General features: G+C 31.2%; 1 protein-coding gene across 1 annotated transcript in view; it reads left to right on the top strand.

The window, feature by feature from the left end:
• The window catches only part of LOC142330176 (aconitate hydratase, mitochondrial-like), a 66,586-nt gene extending 44,442 nt beyond the window's left edge, over positions 1 to 22,144 (top strand). The window contains exons 8-14 of the mRNA XM_075375283.1: positions 2,095 to 2,252; positions 5,747 to 6,005; positions 8,124 to 8,329; positions 13,257 to 13,354; positions 15,356 to 15,532; positions 18,835 to 19,006; positions 21,082 to 22,144. Coding sequence (XP_075231398.1) covers positions 2,095 to 2,252; positions 5,747 to 6,005; positions 8,124 to 8,329; positions 13,257 to 13,354; positions 15,356 to 15,532; positions 18,835 to 19,006; positions 21,082 to 21,222 — 1,211 coding nt within the window. The 3' untranslated portion in view covers positions 21,223 to 22,144. The remainder of the gene's footprint in view (positions 1 to 2,094; positions 2,253 to 5,746; positions 6,006 to 8,123; positions 8,330 to 13,256; positions 13,355 to 15,355; positions 15,533 to 18,834; positions 19,007 to 21,081) is intronic.
• The last annotated feature ends 1,995 nt before the right edge of the window (positions 22,145 to 24,139 follow it).

Genomic DNA, 24,139 nt, shown 5'->3' with positions numbered 1-24,139 from the left:
TATAGACCTAGAAATCACAAGGCCGCGAAGAAAACCAACCACTCCTCACAGATCATCCAGTTAATACGGAGATCCAGAAAGGAATATATTCTCTCAAGTTCCCTAACAGCTCGTGAACATTCGACCTCATATCAGGGACAGACTTAGAGGACGTGGCCCACTGTATCATCAGTCCCACAATCTGGGCATTGATTCGAATCCACCAAACGAAACCTAGTCTAACCCAAAAGGAACCATGCCCGGAGAGAAACTGTGTGATATACCAATCAGGGAAAAGCCATCTAATTGCAATTACATCAGATACTGTAGGAAATATACAATTTGTGTAGCAACTTGTGGGAAATTCATCCCAGCTGACCTGCCAAGACGCAATGCTCCTCCAGTCTTCTATCTCACGTTTTCATTCTGTTGTCAATAGGTTATTTACCTCAGAAATGTAGCGTTCCTTACGCTCATTAACCAACATATCTATTGGTTTGACTCTGGCTATGACACAGACTGCCCCCATGAAACTGTTCTATAACAGCCAGCCAGAAGAATCGTCGGGCTCGCAGCAAAATGTCTGCGTAACACCTAAAAGCCAAGCAGTGAGCCCAGACAGGTGCAGCATATAGCATAATAGCCTCACTGACATCTTTGTAAAGGATAATGTTACAGTAATTCAACCCCTAATCAGGATGAATGATTATGGATTCCATAAAAAGCATCAGCAGCCTTATTTGCTACGTACTATAGATGTTCCTTGAACTGAAAATTATAACACCCAGATACTTTTGAACCATAACATACCGAATGAGGAGACCAGCCATCCGAACCCAGATTCATCAGGAAGCAGAGCCAATTGGCCCTTAAGCAACATCATTGTGGTTTTCTCCGGGCTGAAAATCATCTTATGTTGAAGACTCCACAGCTGAAGTGTCTCACAAGCATGAGCATACCAATCCTGTAGTGGGAAGACACCCACCTTGTGACGTTACCAGTTGCCACACCACCCTCTCTGTTCCAAGGCCTGAGGGGCATTACTGGAGGTCGTCTGTAGACCCTGTAACTGATTACATCTTACAGTCATCAGCCAGGCCTTGGTCGGGATGCCACCGATGTAAATGCCTCGGCAGACATTTGCATCAGTAAATACATCAAATTTCACCTTCACGTAGGCCTCAAACGGACACCTTCACATCCAGCCTAACATGATTCCCTCAAACTAATTAACCAAAACCGCAGAAGCACGAACCCTGTGCCTAGTACAGATTTGACAACACCATACATGACTATGAATGCCTCAGAAAATGAATGAGTTTAAAGTTAAATTAGTCCTACACATACCAATCAAAATTGTGTTTTACCCAACATAGAAATTTAGACCTACACCGAAATAAGTCAAGGTCACCTAACAAGGGGAACTCAACCTCATTCCGGTCCATGCAGGAGCCAGGGACAAACCTTGCACCCTCACCCAGTCTCATCATGGTGTCTCACGTGGCATTACTAAGTCACGATCAGGACCGCCACTCACCACACTTGACCACCAGCTCAAAAGTAGCACTGAAAAAGACTATACAACGCAAATCTCTACTTGTGGAAATAGACCAGAGTTATTTGGAAATTATACAGCCATAACACACCCTATAATAATTATGTAGCAACTTCTTAGGTCTGATAAACTGAACACAAGAAAGCCCTGTTAGACATAGTCATACTAAACATGCTATCTGTGAAATAATAATTTACCTTTCATTTTTGTTAGTTTTACATCTTTAAAAGTGCAAAGAGTATTTGGAAAGCAAAAGATAGTAACTTGTCTTATACATGAGCTTACTCATGCATATTAGGTGTGTTTTTAGTTTTGTGGCTGCGAATTTACTATTGCATGTTTGACTCATCTTTTTAAAATTATTATTTTTATTTTTTTTTTAGTTTCTTATGATTGAGACATTCATTCATTCATATGTTTCCAAAAACTCCTGTGTCTAATGCAGGCTTTATTTATTGAACAGTTGATTTGGGAACCACAGACAGCTGCATTCCTCATTTGTGTAATGATTATACCATTGTAGTTGGTTTCTTTAAATTGTACCTTTACTTTTAATTCAGGTCTTATTGGGAGTTGTACAAACTCAAGTTATGAAGATATGGCACGTGTTGCAAGTATTGCTAAAGAAGCATTGGCTCATGGCCTTAAGTCAAAAATACCATTTAATGTAACTCCTGGTTCAGAACAAGTACGAGCTACTATTGAACGTGACGGTATTGTAAGTATCATTTAATAATTTTTTTTTTAACATCACAATTATTTTAATTTTACAGGCTCATTGGACACACTTTTGTCAGTCTGTGTCCGGTCATCTTCTTCCCAGTACCTCTTCATTCGTTCTAATCTCCCTTCTTTCCTCATTTGTAAATACCCCCTTTTCATTGCATGTTGTTTGTCTGCTTTTGGCCTAAATCTGATTTTCTTGTTGTTTTCTGTCTTGTTTTGTAAATCTTCCAGAGTTATTCCCAGTTCCTACATATCATCTTTTATTTATTTTATCCTTTCTGCTCTTTGCTTCCGAATCCAAAGCTTCTCTGAAATTCTTATTAATCTGGTTTCTCATAAACCATAAAATATTATCTCATAAATTCTCATAAAATATAAACCACTGTCAGTGGTTTATATTTTCTGTTTTATTAGGGTTTCTGTGTTTATTTGGAGGATTTGATCTTCACAATTTAATAGCTTGCTAAATACTTCTGCTAAAATTTCTATATTTCATTTATTGTTATACAGGCATTTTTAGCATTTTATCATTGCAATTGCGATCGTATTTTTGGAGTTGTCTGCCAATTACTTGTGGTAATCTCTTGAGTTTGTTTTCTTGCTATTTGTAGTTAATATCATTTTGATATTGGTGTTTGACTCTCATTATTATTTTTTGGTTTAATTTTCTTTGTTTTGTTAATTCTAGGTTTGATTCTTCTGTTCTTTGGCTCTCGTACTTTTGCCAGGCTCGGTATCTATCACTGAATATTTTGTTGCATTCTCCATTCCACCATTGATGGTTTTTCTTTGGGTTTATTGGGGCAATCGGTTCAGTTATTTCTTAAAGTTAGAAAATGATTTCTTCTGAATTATCTTTATTTTCGTATTTGTGGTTCTTTCTTCATAATCTTTATTGATTATTAGTTTGTGGGTCAGAGATTTTCTTATTTTTGGGTTGGGATATTTTATTTTTTTACAGAGTAAATTTTATTTTTATTAAGAATTGATCGATCAGATCCTGTGTCTGTTCCTCTCAGGACCTTCACATTATACATTTCCCTGTGGTAGCTTTTATCCATGCAAACATAACCCAATTGCTATTCTCATTTGTCCAGTCAGGTGTTCCCGAATTTTGAGTTTGTTTGGTCTTCTCATAAAGTACATTGACATGAGATCATACCACGGTTTCTGAAGAATTCTACCAGTGTTATGTAATTCTTTTTTTGTCCCCTTTCTTTGCTGGCCATTTCCCTATGATAAATTTTTTTCTCTTCGTAGTTTGACATTGAAATCTTAATTTAAATTTTCTGTTGTTTTTATTTACAGTTGTTGCTGTCTGTTCTAAAAGTTCCAAAGATTTATTTACATCTTCATCTTCTCTGTCTCTCTTTATTATTAGCGGGGGTATAGGCATTTATTATGGTGTATATTTTATTTGTAGTTCTTATATAGTTAGTGTGAAAAATCTGGGAGATGTGATTTGAATTCTGTTATGGAGTCTATTACCTAAAGGTTGACTAAAAAATCCCATTCTGAATTATGGGTATTGTTCATCACCATTTTCCCCCTCAGTATTCCCTTGTAGATTCTGTATCCCTGTGATTTCATTATTCCTTGATCACAATTCTTTGTCAATCCATTTCATTTTAATTTTGAGTTACCTTTGTTGGATGAGGGAATTCATGTTGTGTGTAGCTGTGTTTATTTTTTGTGTCCTGAGTAAATTTTGATTTTTTGTCAGTCTTTGGTGTTTCCAGATTCTCCAAAACATTGTTATGTTTAAGCTGAATGCCCACCATATCTGAGTGCAGTCTTGCCAGGTGGCAGAGTTTTCCTTAAAACACCTTCCATTTTTTGACTTTTAAAGGTAGAGTCGATCTTGAGTGGGATGATAAGGTGAAATTGGAAGTGATTCCCATATAGCTCATCAGTTAGAAATCTCCAAATTTCTAAGAGGTTATCCAGATGGACCTGTGTGAGGCATGAACTGAATTATTGAATTTAAGTTTTCACTTAAAGTTTTAGAAAAGCTTAAGATTTGATTCAGGAATCATTCCATCCAAACATCACTATAATAATATCTACTTTGTTCAGTACTATTGAGTAGTCAATTACAGGTGATCAAGAAAGAGGTAGGGTTATGGATAACATGGTAAATTTATTCTGAAGCAAGTTAAGGCATTTTTATAAGAAAAAAAAATACCAGAAGCTAGTTCAATTTTTTTTTAATTTTGCACTTGCTGCTTTTCATTATCTTCATTAAACATTGATATCTCTTCCTGAGTAGTTGTGCATGTACAATTTTTGAGCACACTAATGATTTGGAAGCATCTTTAGTGCTTCTGAAGCTTGTACTACTTGCGTATCTGTCACTTAAAATTACATTTCTGCATTCACCTATGGCTTATGCAGGAGTGTGAATGTAAATACAAATATCTGCATTCATATAAACTATACTCAGTCCGGCAGGAATTTTGAAAAATATAGACTTTTATGTTTATCACAGATTTCTTATTGCTGACTCCAGGTTGGCATAATGTTTGATACTCTGGAATAACATCACTTTGTAACTGCATTATTGCTGTTCCAGGATTATGTATAGCAGCAATTAATACTGTGACTAATAATGAGATTAAAGCCAGAGTTAATGTGTGGGTTAAGGAATACAGATTGCAGTATAATCAAATACCATTAATGAATGGACTGAGAGAAAGCTATTATGAGAATTTTAAAATTATTTATGAATGAACAGCGTGCATCATTTGGTATTTGTAGACAGAATTGGCAAGTCAGTATCTCAGTTCAACACTTAACTATGCGTATTATGCAATTTTGCCCACTGGCCTTTTTTTTGAAAATCTAAAATTTTATATACAGAAATATCTGTCCAATCACTAAGCATTATAATATCTGATGTCTACAAAACAATCTTTTTGATATTCTATAAATAGAATGTATGAAGTCTTTAAAGTTTATTATAAATAAAATTAAATCTTAATAGTTTATAGCTCAAAAATTGCTTAGTTATAATATATTTTAAGCATTAGAAGTAAATGTGACTGCTTTGGAAATATATGGTCATTGTGCAGTAAATTTTCTTTAAGTGTGTAAAATTACACGCTTTGTATAGATGAGGAGTATTCTCATCTACTTCCTCTCCAACAATAGATGAATTATTGTTGGAAATCATATTTGTAAGACATTTTTTATCTTTGGTTCTTTTTGTACTATTAAAGAAATGTATTTGCTATTGCCATCCTTTTGTATTTTCAAATATGTATTCCATAGTCCTTACCTTTTTTCTAATGCATAGTAAATAAATAAGTTTTTATGTTCATCTATTCTAGAAAATAACTGATTACTTACATAGTTACAGGTAGGTAACTCAGGTCTGATCAAGTTATTACTTATACAGCAGTAAAATCTTAACAATTACTTATAATTATTTTCAAATACTGTGATTTATAGATTGTTTTTTAAATGTTTGTATTACAATTTTTACAGGCCGAAACATTAAGAGAGTTTGGTGGCACTGTTTTGGCAAATGCGTGTGGTCCATGCATTGGACAATGGGATCGTAAAGATGTAAAAAAGGGTGAAAAGAATACAATCGTTAACTCTTACAATAGGAATTTTACTGGAAGAAATGATGCAAACCCAGCTACCCATGCTTTTGTTACATCACCAGAATTGGTTACCGCTTTATCTGTTAAAGGATCCCTAGACTTTAATCCACTTACAGACGCATTAAAAGGAAGTGATGGTTAGTATGATGATTTAACTAATATGAGATATATAATACAGTAATAAAAAAGAGTTGAACCATCACAATACAAAAGTGAGTTTCTGCTGGATACCTGATGTCAGCAGTAAATGCCACCAGTATGAATGCAATGCAGCTGCCGTTTGACTGTGCGCCATATTCTACTGGAATGCATATGTTATGCAACCTTGCGTTATAAATTTAAATTGCCCAGGAATTTCCCTCAAATCGTGGGCAGTGAAGAAGTTTTGGACCAGGTGTTTTTGTTTGTCCAGGATGCTAATATTTGACATACTTTTTAATGGTGTTTTTAGATTTTTTTACAGTAGTTGTATGTTTTGACATCACATACATACATCGTGTTTGGGTGATAATGCTGAAGCATTTTTCACCCAGAAAAAATCCAAATAAAAAGAGTTAAAAAGATATTGTTTCTAATCAAAATTTATTGAATTGCTTAACAAAACTCATCATGGTCATTCCTGTATAGGTTTGCAGTGTGGTAACTGATTTTTGTGTTTTTTTTGTGAACATTAAATTTATTAATAGTATATTTATATTTTGAAAAAAGTAAATTTAAAAAAAAATTTGAACCCATTTGAACATAATAAGTGTGATCTCACACATTTTATATTTAAAGATGTTTGCAATGACACGTATTACTGAGTCGCATAGGTTAATGCTGGTGACATAAAGGTTTATATTAAAATATTACTTTGTTGATGATTTTTGCCTCATGGCATTTTGATTTTTATTTATACTTTGTCGCCGAATGGCTTTGGCGGCACATGGCACTTACTAACCTTATGGTAGCCCTGAAAAGGACTGTTGTTGTCAAATGGCTTTGACTGACAGCTTGTAACTCTTAACCTTGTGGTGGCCCTGAAAAGGGCCGTTTTTTGCGTTAGCTCTGAGAAGAGCTGTTGGGTCTGGAAGCTGCCCTCCGGCAAAGTCAGGGAGTTGCGGCCCATCCATTGAAGCCCAACCAGGCTTTCCCTCAGCGGCAGTTGGATCCCCACTAGAGCGTGGCATTGGTGGCCCACAGTGTTGGGTTGGCATTTGTTGTCCTTTGCTGACATGGCTGAGGTGGTTCTCCCTGAGTGATCCCACACTGGGCCGGCTACTGCTGCTGAGTCCGCTGGCCAAGGTGATTGAAGCTCAGCGAGCTGGAGTTTGGAGCAGGAAGGTAGCGTCCGCATCCAGTGGCTCCCTCAGTAAGCCTGCTGCTCCAGCAGGGATGTTGGTATCCACTGGGAGGTCCCACATTGAGCCAGTCAGGGAACTTCTTCTGTCTTCTTCTTGTTGGTCTTCTCCAGGTGGTGGTTGACAATGAATTGAAAATTCACTCATGTGCATGCTCTTTTATTGGAGCCTGAGAGCAGTGGGGCCGCAGCACCGCTACAGTGAGAGAACTGCACGGCGATATTGATGCTTGTATATCAGCACATTCATATACTGTGTGCCAGCTCACATCCGAGTTGCTATACCAGGTTCATCCGCCAATATTAAATTAGGCATATATGTGGTAACAACTTATAAACATTTTTAAATCAGAATTCTGGTTAATATGAATTAACCAGAAAAATAACATAATTGAATTAAGATAAATAATGCAGATTTATTGAGAATTGTTTTAGTGAAAAACAAAATTTAAAACAAGCTAACAAACTTGCAAACTAAAACTAGTACCTACTATTGTCAAAGATAATTTAAATATACTTTTAAAACAAAAAAAAAACTAGTACAATAATAATATTATTGTAATAATAAATAGAAAATAATATTTTCTAGATTCAAGAAAGCAAAATATATTTTTGTGGATTGTATTTATTTGTTTTTGTGCAGACTAGTTCAGACGGTTTTGCCACTCCAGCCCTGATTGCATGCATTCATGTACAGACTCACATAAAAGTATTAAAGGATTTTATTTTATATTTAAGGTGTGGTATTAACAATTATAAAATACAATCTCACATTGTCACTTTTAACCTGTCATAAAAAAATGACAAATTCAGTATTTAACTCAATATAAAGTGACCTTTCTTAATGTGCTTATTTTTTTAAATTTTGTTTGCATGTGTCATTGTTGATTTTTATTAAAATATATAATTTTTTTAGGTAAGGAGTTTAAGTTAAGTGATCCATTTGGACCTGAATTACCAGCTAAAGGTTTTGATCCTGGTGTAGATACATACCAGGCACCCCCTAGTGATGGTAATAAACTTAATGTAAATGTTGATCCTAAGTCACAAAGATTACAACTTTTAGAACCATTTGATGTTTGGGATGGAAAAGATCTTGAAGATATGACAATATTAATTAAGGTAAAAATGTATTAATAGGCATCTGTGTTGTGTTTAATACTTTTCTTTTCAGAAAATGTGATCCTATGTTTTTTAACTTGCTAGTGGTCTAAATTGCTATCTTAATCTTTGGCTGTAGCTCGGTTATGAATCATTTTTGTGTACAGCTTTCAAAAACTGCAGTAGAAACCATTTTATTTAACATTTAAGTTCTAGCTCCCAGAAAATTACTGTGTGTATTCTATTGGTAGACATATCCAGCTAACTGGATATTTGGGTTTAACTGGGTTTGATAATCATTTTGGCTTAGTTATTACATAATCTTCATTGCTTAGTGAAAATAAAGGGTGCCTTTTTTCTGTTTAGACTACTAGTTACTCGATATAACAAACTGTAGCTCTTTTGATAAGCTGTGTTATGATTCCATTTTCTCCTTTCTTCTGTAATCTAGATACATGAAAATTTACTTTACTTATTGCTTTTTTGATGATTGATTAAAAATAATAATTACACCATTTAAAATTGTACAGATAGATGTTTGTTATCTCTTATGGGAATGAAATTAGTTTATTTCATTGTTTGTATAATTTTTTTATTTTAAATGTTAATAATGTTTATAGAAAAATCTTAGATTTATACAAAAATACCCAGTGTTGTTCATTTTAAAAAAAGCAGAAAATGAAACAATTGTTTAATTAAATACAACAAAATTATTATATTTTCTTGCTAGATGCAATTTTAAAGTTGTGATTTTTATCTATTTAAATAAATATATAAAAAGGTTTTTGTATTTTAATTAAAGCATGTAAAATGTACTAAAAATCTAAGAACAAATTGATTAATTGTGATTAATTCCTAACTAAATCCTATAAGTAAAAGTTTATTTACTAAGTTTGAAGCATTTAGAACTCAATGATATTTAGCAAGTAGGTAATATATTATCTGAAAAGTATGGCTATGTAATTTTACTTCAGAAATTTTGCTATTTTAGTTATATCTTTCCCAACCTACCTGTACTCTTTCCCTTGATGTTTCATTTCCCATTACAATCTACAACCAGCTCATCTAGTCCTAGGTCTTTTTCCTAGGTTTTTTAATCACTTTTATTAACATTTTAATATCCTCTTAAGTCATTTTAATCATCCTCATAAACTTTCAAAAAATCTTAAAAACATTTCACTTCAATCTTTTCTTAACTCTCAATCTTCCACCTGATCTCTGCTTAACTTATCTGCTAACATGCAGTAACCAGATCTTTGTTATCCTCATTCTGCTCAGGAACATTTTTCTCACTTCCAAATGCATAGCCCCCAACATATAAATTATTAGGAAGTATTTATTCAATTGCAATAGTTTTTTTAAACAGCTGTTTTATGTGTGTTTGATATATATTCACAATATAACTTGTTTTTGTGAACACTTTCCACTTACAGAAAACTCTTGTAGATATAGTTATTATTATGAGATCAAGAAAAAAAAAAAATATATATATATAATACTTTTTATTTCAATATATATATTTTTAGTGAAGGTACTGAGTTGGATCTGTGTATCTTACCCGGACAATTTTGTAAACTCACTCATACCCCTGTCTAGAAAATTGAATACTAATTGTAAATTAACTAAATTATTATCAAAAGGTAACAGAATGGTGGTTTAAAACTTGAATTTATGTGACTGAATGAGATGATTGTACAACACTTGTACCAAAAAATATTCAGTAGCTAAGTTTTACCGATACCACTTTCTTTCAGCTTATATTGTACTAAGGGGCTTAATGTATTCTTTTTTTTAACTTTCTCCATCACCAATGATCACTGCCATATGTTGCTTTGTCACAGACCCAAAGGAAGGCTTACAAAACAAAGATGCGCTCATGGATGTTTTCTAAATGTTAGAGGTTGAGAAAAATATTGCTAAGTAGTTGGTAACATTTGTCCTTCATATATTTGCTAATGAAACTTTGAATAGATATGTTCTTCACTGACTAGACAAGCAGTACCAAATAGAATCATTGCAACAATAGTGAAGCAATTAAAAAAGAAGGTTCTTGAGAAAATTGGCTAGATTTGTTATCAAGGAATTTTTAAAAAATATCGAACATTAAGACCCTTCTCTAGAACTATTAATCAACATTGTAAAAAAAAATTTCTCAGAACTAGTCTGAAAAAGATTCCTAATCCCACCTGTCTCTTTTATTTTAAAAACACAAGCATGCACAACCTCCATCAAACATACCAGAAGAAAATGTTTCAGGGATTGATATTATTAGTGGCAGTTTTATATTTGTTATGTCAAATTTAATTTGCCCACTGAAAATTTTTAATTAACGTTTTACCATTCTCTGCTAAAAAAATGTGTTATTATGCATTTTTCAAAATTATAAACATGACAAGAATTACAGAAGCTGGGAATTGTACAATAATAATAGGCTTACACATAAAATGGTATAACGTATAAATCAAAATGTATTTCCTTCACTAGTTTCATTATATTTTCAAACAGATATTCCAAAGTTAATGCAAGATAACAATCAATTACACTAATCGAATCTGAAATTACAGCAGAAACTAATTAGTTTTAAATGTTAGAATAAAATAAATTTATTTTAATTATAGAGGGTGAATGCCATCCACTTTACTAGAAACATCTGATTTTCCAACCTTACTGTCATCAGAATTATCGTAATCATCACTGTCACTTTCACTATTTTCATGTAAAGAAATAATAAATGATTCCATAATATTGTCAGTAATGTGTTTTGTGTCACATATATTCAGCTTCTGTTTCCTTAACTTTATTACTATACACCTTCCAATTTTTTTCATCTATGTCGACCACTTTATTTTCACATAACATTTGAACATCTCTCATATCAAGAGTTGACTTGCTACATATCCTTTTAACTTCTGACAAAACCATCTTGATAGGATTTAAATTCTGATGGTAAGCTGAGAATGTCAAGCCTTTTTTTTTTTTTTTTGTAAATGTTTGTCAAACTTGTAGAAAGTAAACTTTACGCTGTTTGGATTTACAAATTCGTACACCTATAGTTTCAACATCGAGGAAGAATTGAGGAACAGATTGCTTTTGCAACCACTTATAATATCTTCTTTTCTTGAATTGGAAATTGGTGATAGTCTAAAACAACATTGTGGTAGGGTGCATTGTCAGAAATTACCACAGAATTATCAGGAAGATTTGGAATTAAAATCTCTTATGTCCATTTTAAGCAATTTTCCACTTTCATTTGACCTCTGTTGTCACCAGTTTTTAAACTTGCTTGCCAAGTTGGTAAGGTATTTGGTATAAAACCCATTTCTCCTCCTGTGTGCACTATGTCTGCTGCCTTGAAAATGGAACTTTTATGTGTAGTTTGAAAAGATAATATATGATTTGTATACTATTGACCTATTCTGAGTTTATGAGGGTCACAGCAACTGAATAATACACTTAAACCTTTTGTTGCTCAGTGAGAACCTTCCAGTTATTTTCAGTTTTTCTTCAGCTAAAGCCCAATTATTTTATTATCTTCTCAAACTCTTCTATTTTCCTGAATAACCAATGATGTTTTTAAGTGCTAACATTATCTTTTTCACAATCGGCAGTTGTTTATGAATTTTGTTAAAATTTATTTTATAGTCCATTTCACCACACATTTGTTGAAGTCATCTAGTCCCATTGCAGGCATTACGTGGAGATTGCATTTTATTGGGGTAGGAAAAGAAGTCTCCATCAAATTTTTGGCTAATTTCTCTTTTCTCATTCTTTGCACTTGTGGTTGCAACACCCCACACGCAGTTGCTGTTCTTTCTTCACATTTTTTAATGTGAATCAGATATTTATCTTCTTTTTCTGACTTTGCAGATTGATCACAGGCTTATTTCGTAAACTTGTGCATACTACTTATTATTTCCTGGGCCTGCCATTTTGGTTTTTTGTTTTTACAGTAAACTTAAGTGTACTCATAATTATAAAACATTAAAAATACAAGACCGATTATAAAATGTGATTACTTTTCTCAATCAGAACTCTAATAAAAAGAAATGGAATTTGCACAAATGCTCTTACTGGGTTAATAAATGCAGGACAACCAGTTAATTGAATTATACTCAAGCATTCAATAACATAGGCATATGGGTAATTATTTTTACATTGACTCGGCTGTATTTGAAAACTATAAGCATATAGCAAACAATATAACTACATGGTTTCCTGTTCAAAGAAAGGTGACTCATTTCCTGAGTTATAATACTTGGCTTGTCCATGTTTTTTTTTTACGATAAAATTACAATAGATTATAAACTATGTTTATATACGTTAGATATTATAATGTTAGTTAATTTATCATTTAATGTTTTGTCTAATGATATTTGTTGAAAATAGGTTTACATTTTTATAACATTTAAAAATATACCATAAAATTCTTTTTATTAAAAAATAATATTTAATCATTTATGAAGTATAAACAGCAGAGTTAGAAAATGTTTAAAAGTAATCCATCCAGTAACAAAGAAGTTGTTTTTACAAGAAAGTAATTTGCTTCTGCACGTGAAAACTAAACTGAATGTTTTCATTTAGATAACAGGCATCATACTAGCCATTGTAGTCCAAGCTTCAACATTCATTGCAGCTATACAATATTTAAAAACTTTTAAAACTTAAATATTAATCATGGGCATGCAATATTTAAAAACTTCTAAAACTTAAAATATAAATTTAAACTTAAGTATAACCAAATAAAAGAAATAATAAAAAGTTTTATTTATAAAAAGTTATCAACATCTAGCAGAGAGCATGGTTCTCTCATAAATATAATCCTTATCCAAATTTTTTCATGGTAATGGTTATATTTGTGGTAAATTAAATGATAAATTAACAAGGAATGCATGAGTGTGTATGTTTGTGTACATGCATTTTATTGATATTTTGTTAATTATTTTTTCAGGTAAAAGGTAAATGCACAACAGATCATATATCAGCTGCTGGTCCATGGTTAAAATTTAGAGGTCATTTAGATAACATTTCAAATAATTTGTTTTTAACGTAAGTAAGATACATTCTGTACTTCAGTTAGAAATTACAGTGAAAAATTAGTCACTATTAGAATATTAAGAAAAGTAATTTTTTTGAATACTTCTGTGTCTTCTCTTTATTGATTGTATAACATACAGAGCTGTTAAGATTAAAGAATTTTGTAAATAAACATTTATGCAGTTTCATAAATCTAGAGATTTTTTACAAAAAATTTTACTTTTCTATAAACATTTATTATAATAGTATGTTCTCATTACAGAAGGCTTTCTCCTAATTAATTATACTGGGGAATCAAAAAGTAATTTACACTCCTCATCAGTTAAGAATAATAAGTTACAAAAAAATTAACTGCAGAATACAATGTTTCCAGTGCTCTTAAAATTATTTTAATATATTTATAAATGAGTTATTATTATACAGGTCACAGAAGTTGCATAAATTTAATGAAATGATCAATAGTTAAAGGAAACTAAATTTAATCTAGATTATAAGAATTATTTGGTAAGTTCTTCGCTTGAAATAAAATGTAGTTTCAGGAACTAAATTGCTACTGTTTTACTGTTTAACACTATTAAAATAAAAAGCGTATTTACAAAGTGTTAAAAAGAAACAAAAAATGGCATTAAAATTGATTGTTTTTTTGTATTTTTTTATGAGTGTGCAGTGCCATCATTTGTTTATTTCACATTTTCAAGGTTGTTGCTAACATGAATAAATTACTGTCTTCATCACCAATGTAGGCAATCTGTGTTCTATAACATATGAAACAATGCAGTAGTTAGATTTTTAATTTGTTACATTCGCTCAGTTATATAACTTCTGTAGGATTGAAATAAAGGATCATAATGAGATTGTAATATTTATTAAGGAATAAGCCTTCTTAATAGGGGATAACAAAATCTATGCAAACTTCTTAAGATCAGTAGCTGAAAAGTGAAAAACATCTGACTTCCATTACAGATCACGTATTGATAATGTTTTTCCATTGAAATAAAGTATTTGATAGATTAATGAGATAAAACTTCAGGAACTTAAGGAGAAAAGAGGTATCCGATGACATCTGTAAGTCTCTAGAAGTATATTCTATACATTGAAATAGAAATAGGTATTGCTATGGGATCAGAACAGCTTTTAGATGCTGATATTAATTATTGTGTGAGACTGGAATGCATTGTCACTATATTGTTTAATATATAGTAAGATTGACAATGCTTTGAGGGAATGAAAGAAAAACAGGTGAAAAATTTAGGTGTAAGGAGTAGTATTATGTTTTTTAAAATATGCTGATGTTTTAAAAATTTATGCTGATTACCTAGTGATCATAGTAGACATATTACAAACACATTAAAAAAAGGTTATACCTAACTACAATTCTCAGATTTTAGCAGAAAGATTGGAAGTCTATGTCATTGTAAGGCTCTTTTCTTGTTTCATGTAAACTAAATGATAGGTTGATAGAAAGAATGAACTTATTCTTTAATATTGTATATTTAGGATGTAATATGTATTTTTAACGAACGTTCAGCCACAAGATTGGAAGTTTTAATCAAATAAATAAAGCACAAAAAGACACAATGTTGAAATTTTATGAAGTAATAGAAAAGTAAATTCTGTCAAGTAATTTTGTGTACCTGCTGACCTTTATGGAAGGGAAACGTGGACATTGACCACCAGGTATTAAGCAGACTTCATTGATAAGTTTCCTGTGTTCAATGTTAGACATATGAAGAGAGACGAGTTGAGAAATGAGGAAATTAAGAAAAACCATTTAAATATAATTAATCTAAATCAGAACAACATTTTTATCAAAAGCAAGATGAAACTAAAGGAAGGAGATGTGTAGGAAGACTTTTAAAAATGTTGATCCAATCAATTGAATGTGGGATGAAACACAGCAGACCAGAAGAAGAAGAATATTATAAAATATTGATCTTTAAGTTTTAACTTTTTAAATTATTATTTATAGCTATTATTAAATAGGAATGGATTTTTATTTTGTGTGTATTTTAGGGCTACAAATGAAGAAAATGGTGAAATGAATAAAATAAACAATCGTTTAACAAATGAATGGGGTGCTGTCCCTGATGTAGCACGAGCTTATAAAGCTGCTGGAGTTAAATGGGTTGCTATTGGTGATGAAAATTACGGAGAAGGTAGCAGTCGGGAGCATGCTGCTCTTGAACCAAGGTAATCTTAATTATATATTTAATTATTAAACTAGTTAAAATCCATTTTTTAATAGAGTTTTATACATTTTTGTTATAAACATTCAAAAGTGTAACTATAAATCTGCAAGACATATTGCTAATCTTAGTTAGGATTAAACAAATTAAGTCGCCTTTTTAAATGTTAATGGTATAATCTCATATTAATAATTATTTATAACAGGATGTTGAATATTATAAAATGTTTTTCTCTTTCTAAATAGAGATTTGTTTGTTTTTAGTGATCACTTGCTGCTTACTAAGTACATGCTTCATAAGTTGCTGCCCCTTTTATGATTCTAAGTTTACTAATGAATCTATTATATTAACTTTTTTTTTTAATTAATTTTGTGTACTATGATGCACTTCAGTTATTTGTCTTTTAAGGTTAGATTAATTTGTTTATTTATCATTATCATATAAATAATTTTGCCATTTTTAAAATCATGCAAAATTATGTATATCATCTTTTGATGCTGCTGTATATTATTGTGATATGTTCAAAAATGTTATTTATCCTTTTCAGTTATTATAATTTTTGTGTACTAATGTAGTATAAACATTTAACATTTTTGTTCAACCTACTGTTTGCTTCTGGTAGAGTGTACATGTTAGGGAGGTACCAAAACCAGAAAGATAATTGAGATAACCTGATACAAGATGAAATTCATGTCATTAAAGAAATTAACAAATACGAGGTTTCCTGTTGCATTCTTCACTGAGCTAAAACTACTGCTTCAAATTGCCATACCAATCCACCGCCCCCCCCTTCAGTGTAGCAAATGAGACACTGTACATTGACCTCTCTCCATGGGGAGTAGTAAACATTCCTACTCTGTGTAACCCATATCTTGACTAAAACCTCTTATGTCTCAGATGCTATGCTTACATCAGAACTATAGAAAACAGACAAATAATGTTAACAAGAAATTATTTTACCCTCTCTGCTGAGAAACTCTGCATTGTAAACATGTTTGCATTTTATATGTATCTTATTCTGGTCATTAATTTATTCACTGAACTATCTGTTATTGTGTGTTCAACTTTAAGTGACAGTTAGTAATCTTCATGATTATTACGTTTCTGTAATGTTAATGAAATTACAAGTAATTTTATAGAAGATATTCTAGATGATTTGAGTGTGGACGAAAGTTTATGATTATAATTCTATAGAAGAGTATTTGGAAGACTGTAATGATGTTGCAAGTCATCAATCAGACGAAAGTATTGATGAAGAAGAAGAATGAGGTATTACTTTCAGAAATATTGAAATATTTACTAGAATAAGTATTTCCTTTCATAGACCAAGATTATGGTGTACAACCTACTACTAATTTTTCATAAGCTACTTCTCCTATTGACATTTTTATTTTTGTTGACCAAACCTTTATTGAAACTTCAGTCATTGAAACCAGTAATTATAAAAATCAAAAATCTTAAAGAAGCAGAAAGTAATTTATCACCCGCTAGTAGAATTAATCTTTATAAAGAAATTGATCCTAATACGTACAATTTTCTCCCGGCTCTTATAATTTATATGGATAATGCTAGACTGCCGTCAGTTGAAATATACTGGAGTACATTTCATTTGTATGATTATAGATTTCCCAGGCAAGTAATGTAAAGGAATAAGTTTCAAAATATTTTAACAATTTTGCATTTTACTAATTTATATTTAGGCAATTGATATTTTCCCTGTATAAAGCAATTCATGCTGCAAAAACCAATTTCTGTGCACCATTAATATGAAAAGAAAACACATGCAAAAAACAATTACAAAGAAATTCAAAACACTGCAGGAAGGCGGGATGGTTGCACACTATAATTGTGCTGTGGCATTTTGTGTATGGAAGATTAAAATGCTAGTGAAAATATTAATAACATTTCACACCTCTGACTCTGTTAAAACTTCCAAAATAAAGAGTTACTAAACCAGAAGATAAGACAAATGTAGTTTTGATTAAACAAAGTAACATTCGCATTATGAATGCAAATGTTATAGTTTTGAGTACAATGAGCTGTCTTTTGTGGTAAAAAAAATTATAAACTTCTACAACTCAAGATTTAGAAAATTGAAAATATATTACATACATTTAATATTGTATGAAATACATACCACCAAAACAGTAATTAGTTAAGTTAAACTTACCATATTAATTCCAATAACTAGTTTTCATGATTTCACAAATTTTCAGTTTGTATAAATGCTATATCTATTACATTAAAACATATTCTCTTAATTGTTAGCCATTTTATTAGAAAATAAGGTTTAATATTTTGAATAATATTATGACCATATATGTCCAGACTGGACAGTAAAATTTACGTCTTGCTGTACCAACTTTGCTGTTACAATTAAAAGAATATGTTTTAATATAATAGATATATAATTTAATACCAACTGAAGATGCAGGATGCCGTGAAAACTAGTTACTGGAAATTAATATGGTAAGTTAAACTTATCTAATTACTGAGTTTTGGTGGTTTGTATTTCATATAATATTCAATTTTATTAACACAGTAGGTCAATATGTTGATGAATTATTTGAATATTCAAAAAATTATTTATATATATTATATTTATTTTCAAACACCTGCTAAAAAAAAAACTACCAATATTGAGAAAGGCATTTTGCTAGAAATGCAAAGAGAGAAAAAATAAAAAACACAAAGAAGCAACAGTTGCAGAGTGTAAGCCAAGGCTCTCTGGTGAAGAACAGATTGAAAGGGAGGCATTTTATGAGTAATGATGACCTCCCTTAAGGGCTTGGGACAATAAGTGTACTCAGATTTCCAATAAAATATGGCAGCATTTCTTTGAAGATTGGTTTCGAACGATGAGGAAGTGTATAATGTGTGGTAGAAATTATTTTGAAATATTATAAAAAATAAAGTAAACTTTCCTAGTTCTGTTTGTTAAATACAATATACAATATTCCACTTTAAGAAATGCTGCCAATTTAAGAAATATTCCACTTACGTTATCACGAAAAATTGGGATAACTAGTGGAACATTCTCTACAAAATAAAAATAAAAAAAATTGTCAAATTTGCCATCTGGTGAAAAGTAAATTTTGGTCATTTTTAAAGAATAAAACGTTGAATTGGGAACTTTTTTGATGTTCTTTAAAATTGTCTTGTCAAAATCAGTTCATGTGATTTTTTTCATCTAAAGTACCACTACCATATTACAACAAATACATTATTTGACTTTGAACATTTCTGCAATATTTATATTTACTGTCATTCTTTTAGTTTTAATAATATTGTTTTAATAACTTCTAGACACTTAGGTGGAAGAGCCATTATTGTCAAGTCATTTGCACGTATCCATGAAACAAATCTTAAAAAACAGGGTCTCTTACCGTTAACATTTGCCAATCCTGATGATTACAACAAAATAAAACCAACTGATAAAATATCTCTTGTTGGACTGAAGGATTTCGCACCTGGAAAGGTAATTTTAACAAATTATATATATTTTATCTTTTTAGGTTTATAATTAAAAATTTCTCCTTTTGTATATCTAAACCATTTTCACTGTCAGTTTACTCAATTTATATAAATTAATTATTTATTTATTACACAATACAAAATTGTTGAATTTAAAAAAAATTGTAATGGTGTCCCAAAATAACAGTGTGGCAGCTGACAGTTCAGGATTATTAAAAATGGAGCACTACACAACAGAACAACTTATTTTCATACAAAATATGGTCAGAATAGTGATTTTAACTTCATCAACTGTGAAGAGATAATTAAAAAATTCAAGGACACTGGATCAGTTAGTGATCTAATACACTCTGGCCGTCTGTCAATAAATAGTTCAACACAAAACATCAAAGCAGTTTATGAGAGTGTTGCTGGGAGTCCAGGAATATTCTCACATATTAATACAGCGTATTCTTAGCTTACAAGATTAAATTGATTGAAGCACTGAAGCCTACTGACCCGATCACACACAGCAAAGAGAGTTCATTGAATGGATTACAAAACAACAAGTGGATGCTGATTTTTCAAACAAAATCATCTTCAGCAATAAGGCTCATTATCTTGAGTCTTTGTTAATGGACAAAATTATCACATTTGGGGTTCAGAAAATCCATGAATGATTGTTGAGAAACAAATGCATCCACAATGTGTCACTGTTTGGTGTTGATTTTGGGAAGGAGGCATCATCAGACCATTCTTCTTCGAAAATGCGGCTGGTCAGACAATAGCAGTTAAGGGTGCTCACTATTGCAACATGATAATCTATTTTTTTGTGCCTAAATTACAAGATATGGATGTAGACGACATGTGGTTTCAATAAGACACTTTTATACAGCTCGAGAAACAATTCAGTTACTGCATGAGTCATTTCCTGGTTTTGTAATTTGGTGATCAGAATTTGCCACCCAGATCATGTGACTTAACGCCGTTGGACTTTTTTCTTTGGGGTTTTTGAAGTCTAAGGCGAATGCCAAAAAGCCCCTGACTACCCACACCTTGAAGGAGGAAATTTTGCGCTGTGTTAACGAAATTCAGCCACATTTATACAAAACGGTCATGGAAAATTTCGCCAAAAGAGTGTGTATGTGCCAGCAAAGCCATGGAAGCCATTTACCCATTATGCTATTCCATACATAACCTATACTGTATACTTTATGAATGGATAAAAAATTTACAATTTCTAATTAAAAACATGTGTTTTCTATTAAAATTACTTCTTGCATGAAAATTACACCTATAAATCAATAGAATTTATCAGATACAATTTATAAATCGTTAAAAACTAAATAGTGAAAAAAATTAATGTTTGTATATTTTTATGTCAATAAATTGAATGTTATATTTTTAAAGTTATAAACAGAAAGTGATTGATTCAGTAGTTTTCATAAATAAAAAGTCAAGTGCTGGTGTATTTATAACATTTAAAATCTAAAGAACAAATTGCTAGAATGCTATTACTAATTAAATCCAAATTTTTTTTATAAATTTGTTAGAGAATTAGAGTAAGTTACACTTAGAAGCCTTACAAATACAGTATCACCACCACAAACCAATACCATTAAATGAGCCGTGTGACTACAAGCAAACTGAGGACTTGTTATTTTGATTTTCAATTATTGTAGATTTTTGCAAAATTATTGAACCATAGTTTGTTGTATTTTGAATTGATCTGTAAAAGTGATGAATTCTCTTTACAGATTAAAGAGATCACATGAACATTTGTAAACAAAAGTGCAATGGTGAATCAGACACACTGAAGTAAATTAGAATAATAAAGAATAAATGAAAAGATTTGACATGTAAAGAAGTAGAATGACCATTTGCTGCTATTAGTGTGAAACAAATAGTGAATGGCAAATCACCTCATTTCAAATGAATGGGAAGAATAAATGTGTCAAGTCTTTATTGAAGAGGGATTTAATTTCAGTATACTCTAATTAGTAAGTGTGAATTTAAGCAATACACTGATATTTTGGAATGTAATTTTGTAATTTTTTAGATTATTTTATTTTTAATTACATTCAATTTTTTTTTTTTCAGCAATTAAAATGTGTCTTAAAGCATGAAGATGGAAAAACTGAAACAATATTATTAAATCATTCATTTAATGAACAACAAATAGAATGGTTTAAAGCCGGTAGTGCCCTTAATCGTATGAAACAATTATCTGCCAATAAGTAAAATATATATTGAGCTTAGAAGAAATGATTTTATAGGAAGTCACTTGTTAATGTGTGTTTCTTCTAATGTCTGTTCATTAGGAAGAGAAGTTTTTGTACTGCGTTTTAAATTATTGTGATTGAATTTATCAAGTTGTAAAATAGCGATATACGTGTATTGTACATACGTATTATTGCTATCTCTTATTATATAGAATAATTAATGATCAATGCAAATTTTGATTAATTTATTCAGTATCAAGTATATTCTATTTCTAATGAAAAAATACATACTGTTTTTAATAAATTAAATTTCTTTTAATAGATTTTTTTAAACTGTTTAGTAGTAGAAAAGTAATACAAAAAAAAAAAACATTTTTAGTGCAGCTTTACATGCGAATTATGTTGTCTGTAATTGATTACCAATAAAAAACAAATGTAATCCCATATTGATAGGTTATTGTTTAATGTTACTATAACTAACTATTAGTTACAAATTTAGACTCATTTATGAGTTCAGTTTCTTTATACTTTATAAAAATTATGGAATTTTTCAAGGAGATTTAGTACCTTCTGAAAAATAAGAAATTTTGCCTGCAGGGTAGTTAAGTCAGTTTAGGGTAATTTGTCCTGAACTCTATAACAAACTATAATCCCATAAAGTAGTAACAGTTGTATTGATCTTTATGTATTATTTTTAAAATGTTTACTGTAAAACAGTATAAATATTTTATAAATTTAATTTTATACTCTTAATTTATTTTTAAATTTCTGGTAAGTATTCAATTGTATATTGTTTTAGTGAATGAACTTTTTAAACCTCTATTGGAAAAACTTAGATTATTTTTTAAATTTGCCCATTTAATTTCTCTTGTTTTCATGTTAATTAAATAACTGTTACAAAGTTAAAAAGGCAATAAAACCTATTTTTTTATCCAGTTTAATTTTTTGTTTTTTTTAACCTTATAAAATAACAATTTTTTACTTCTTCCAATAAAATTCATCTCTATTGGCAGCAACTATTTCAAGTGCTTTTCTATGTATACATTTTATATAATACTTTACATTATTTTTGTCGTAGTATTTAAACCTTTTTAAAATATGAAGACAATTTTTCCAACTTTTGGAAATGATTGTGCTATTCAGTACTTGTGATAGGATTTTCAATATTTATTGGGTGCCATAGAAATAAAAGTCACTAGAGCAGGTTTGAACTAGTGTATTTTCTCATTTAATACTGCAGTGATATCCATACTAATATTTTTTTCTGCCATAACATGATTACCAGATATGTAATATTTTACTTTGTGATGAAAGTTCTCAGTTGTATACTAACAGAATATTCTGTGTATTAATTGTAACAGATTCATGCAGTATTATTGTGATAAGATTTCTGCATCCTCTTGATTGAAATAATTTAGTTAAACTGCATAATAAAAATTAAAAATAATGATACTAAAATAATGAAAATTTCATACATTTTATTAAACAAGTATTCCTATCTACTGCAGTTTTTATAAGATAGTTCTCTCAAACACTGTCAGATGGTTTATCAAATTGAAATTTTGTTTGTATATACTAGGTGTGATAAAAAATACGGTGAATAATTTTTTATTAAAAAAAGTAATAAGGTTACATAGAATTTGATTTAATCCCCTTCAAAGTACTGTCCTTGGCTAGCAATGCACTTATCCCAACATTGACTACATGACTGGAGGCATTTCTGGAAGGCGTCTTTCGGAAGGGCTTTCAGCTGCTCGGTCATGGCCCTCTCAATGTCAGCAATGGTGTCAAAACGTTTTCCTTTAAGCACAGTTTTAATTTTTGGGAAGAGCCAAAAGTCGCATTGTGCTAAATCCGGTGAGTATGGCGGATGTGGACAGACAGGAAACCTTTTTTAGACCAAAAACTCGCGAATGAGAAGCGAGGTGTGACACGGCGCGTTGTCATGGTGAAGAAGGAAGCCATTGGTCCATTTTTCTGGTCGCTTTCTTCGTACATCGTTTCGCAAACGTTGCAGTACACCCTTATAAAATTCAAGAGTTTACAGTTGTTCCTCTTGGAACGAACTCTGATCGCACTATCGAAAAAAACAACGAGCATGACCTTGATGTTGGATTTTGACTGACATGCCTTTTCAGGGCGAGGAGATGAACTGGTTTTCAATTGGGAACTCTGCATTTTGGTCTCAGGGTCATAGCCATAGACCCAACTTTCATCTCCAGTTACAATTTTGGCCATGAAGTTCGGATCTGCATGAAGACGACCCGTTTTAAACTCCGTGCAAAATGACATACGATTTTCCTTCTGTTCATCACTCAAAAGTCTGGGAACAAATTTTGCACTCGCTCGTCTCATTTGCAATTCATTAGTTAAAATGCTTTGAACGGATCTCTACGAGATGTTAAGGTCTTTCGATAGCTCTCGAATAGTCATTCACCTGTTTGAACGAACCATTGTTTCCACTTTTTGCACATCTTCAACTGTTTTTGAGGTTACTGGACATCCTGCACGCTGCTCGTCTTCAACAGACTCATTTCCATTTTTAAATCGGTCATACCACTTGTACACCATCTTCAAAGTTACCACATTATCGCCATACACCAATTCTAACATTTCGTGAGCTTCTTTGGCACTCTTTTGCAACTTAAAACAAAACTTAATGTTAATGCGTTGTTCAAAATCCATGTTGCGCGACAGACACGATAAACACAACCTCACTCTAGCGGCTCTGGCAGCTGACTGGCAAGCTCGAACGTGTTACAACTTGTCCCTGCCTCTCTCAGTTGATCACACTATTGGACAAGTTACAGCATATGGATGTAGCGTCGGCAGTTGCCGATATAAAAATCCATTCACCGTATTTTTTGATCACACCTCGTGTGTGTATTATATATATATAATTTTATATCATCTTTATTAATTTCTAAATCTGTGAT

This window comes from Lycorma delicatula, chromosome 9 (genome assembly GCF_047948215.1).
Source record: "Lycorma delicatula isolate Av1 chromosome 9, ASM4794821v1, whole genome shotgun sequence".
Taxonomy (NCBI): Eukaryota; Metazoa; Arthropoda; class Insecta; order Hemiptera; family Fulgoridae; genus Lycorma; species Lycorma delicatula.
Note: the sequence above shows the minus strand (reverse complement) of the source record. Positions and strands in the feature narration are given on the sequence as shown.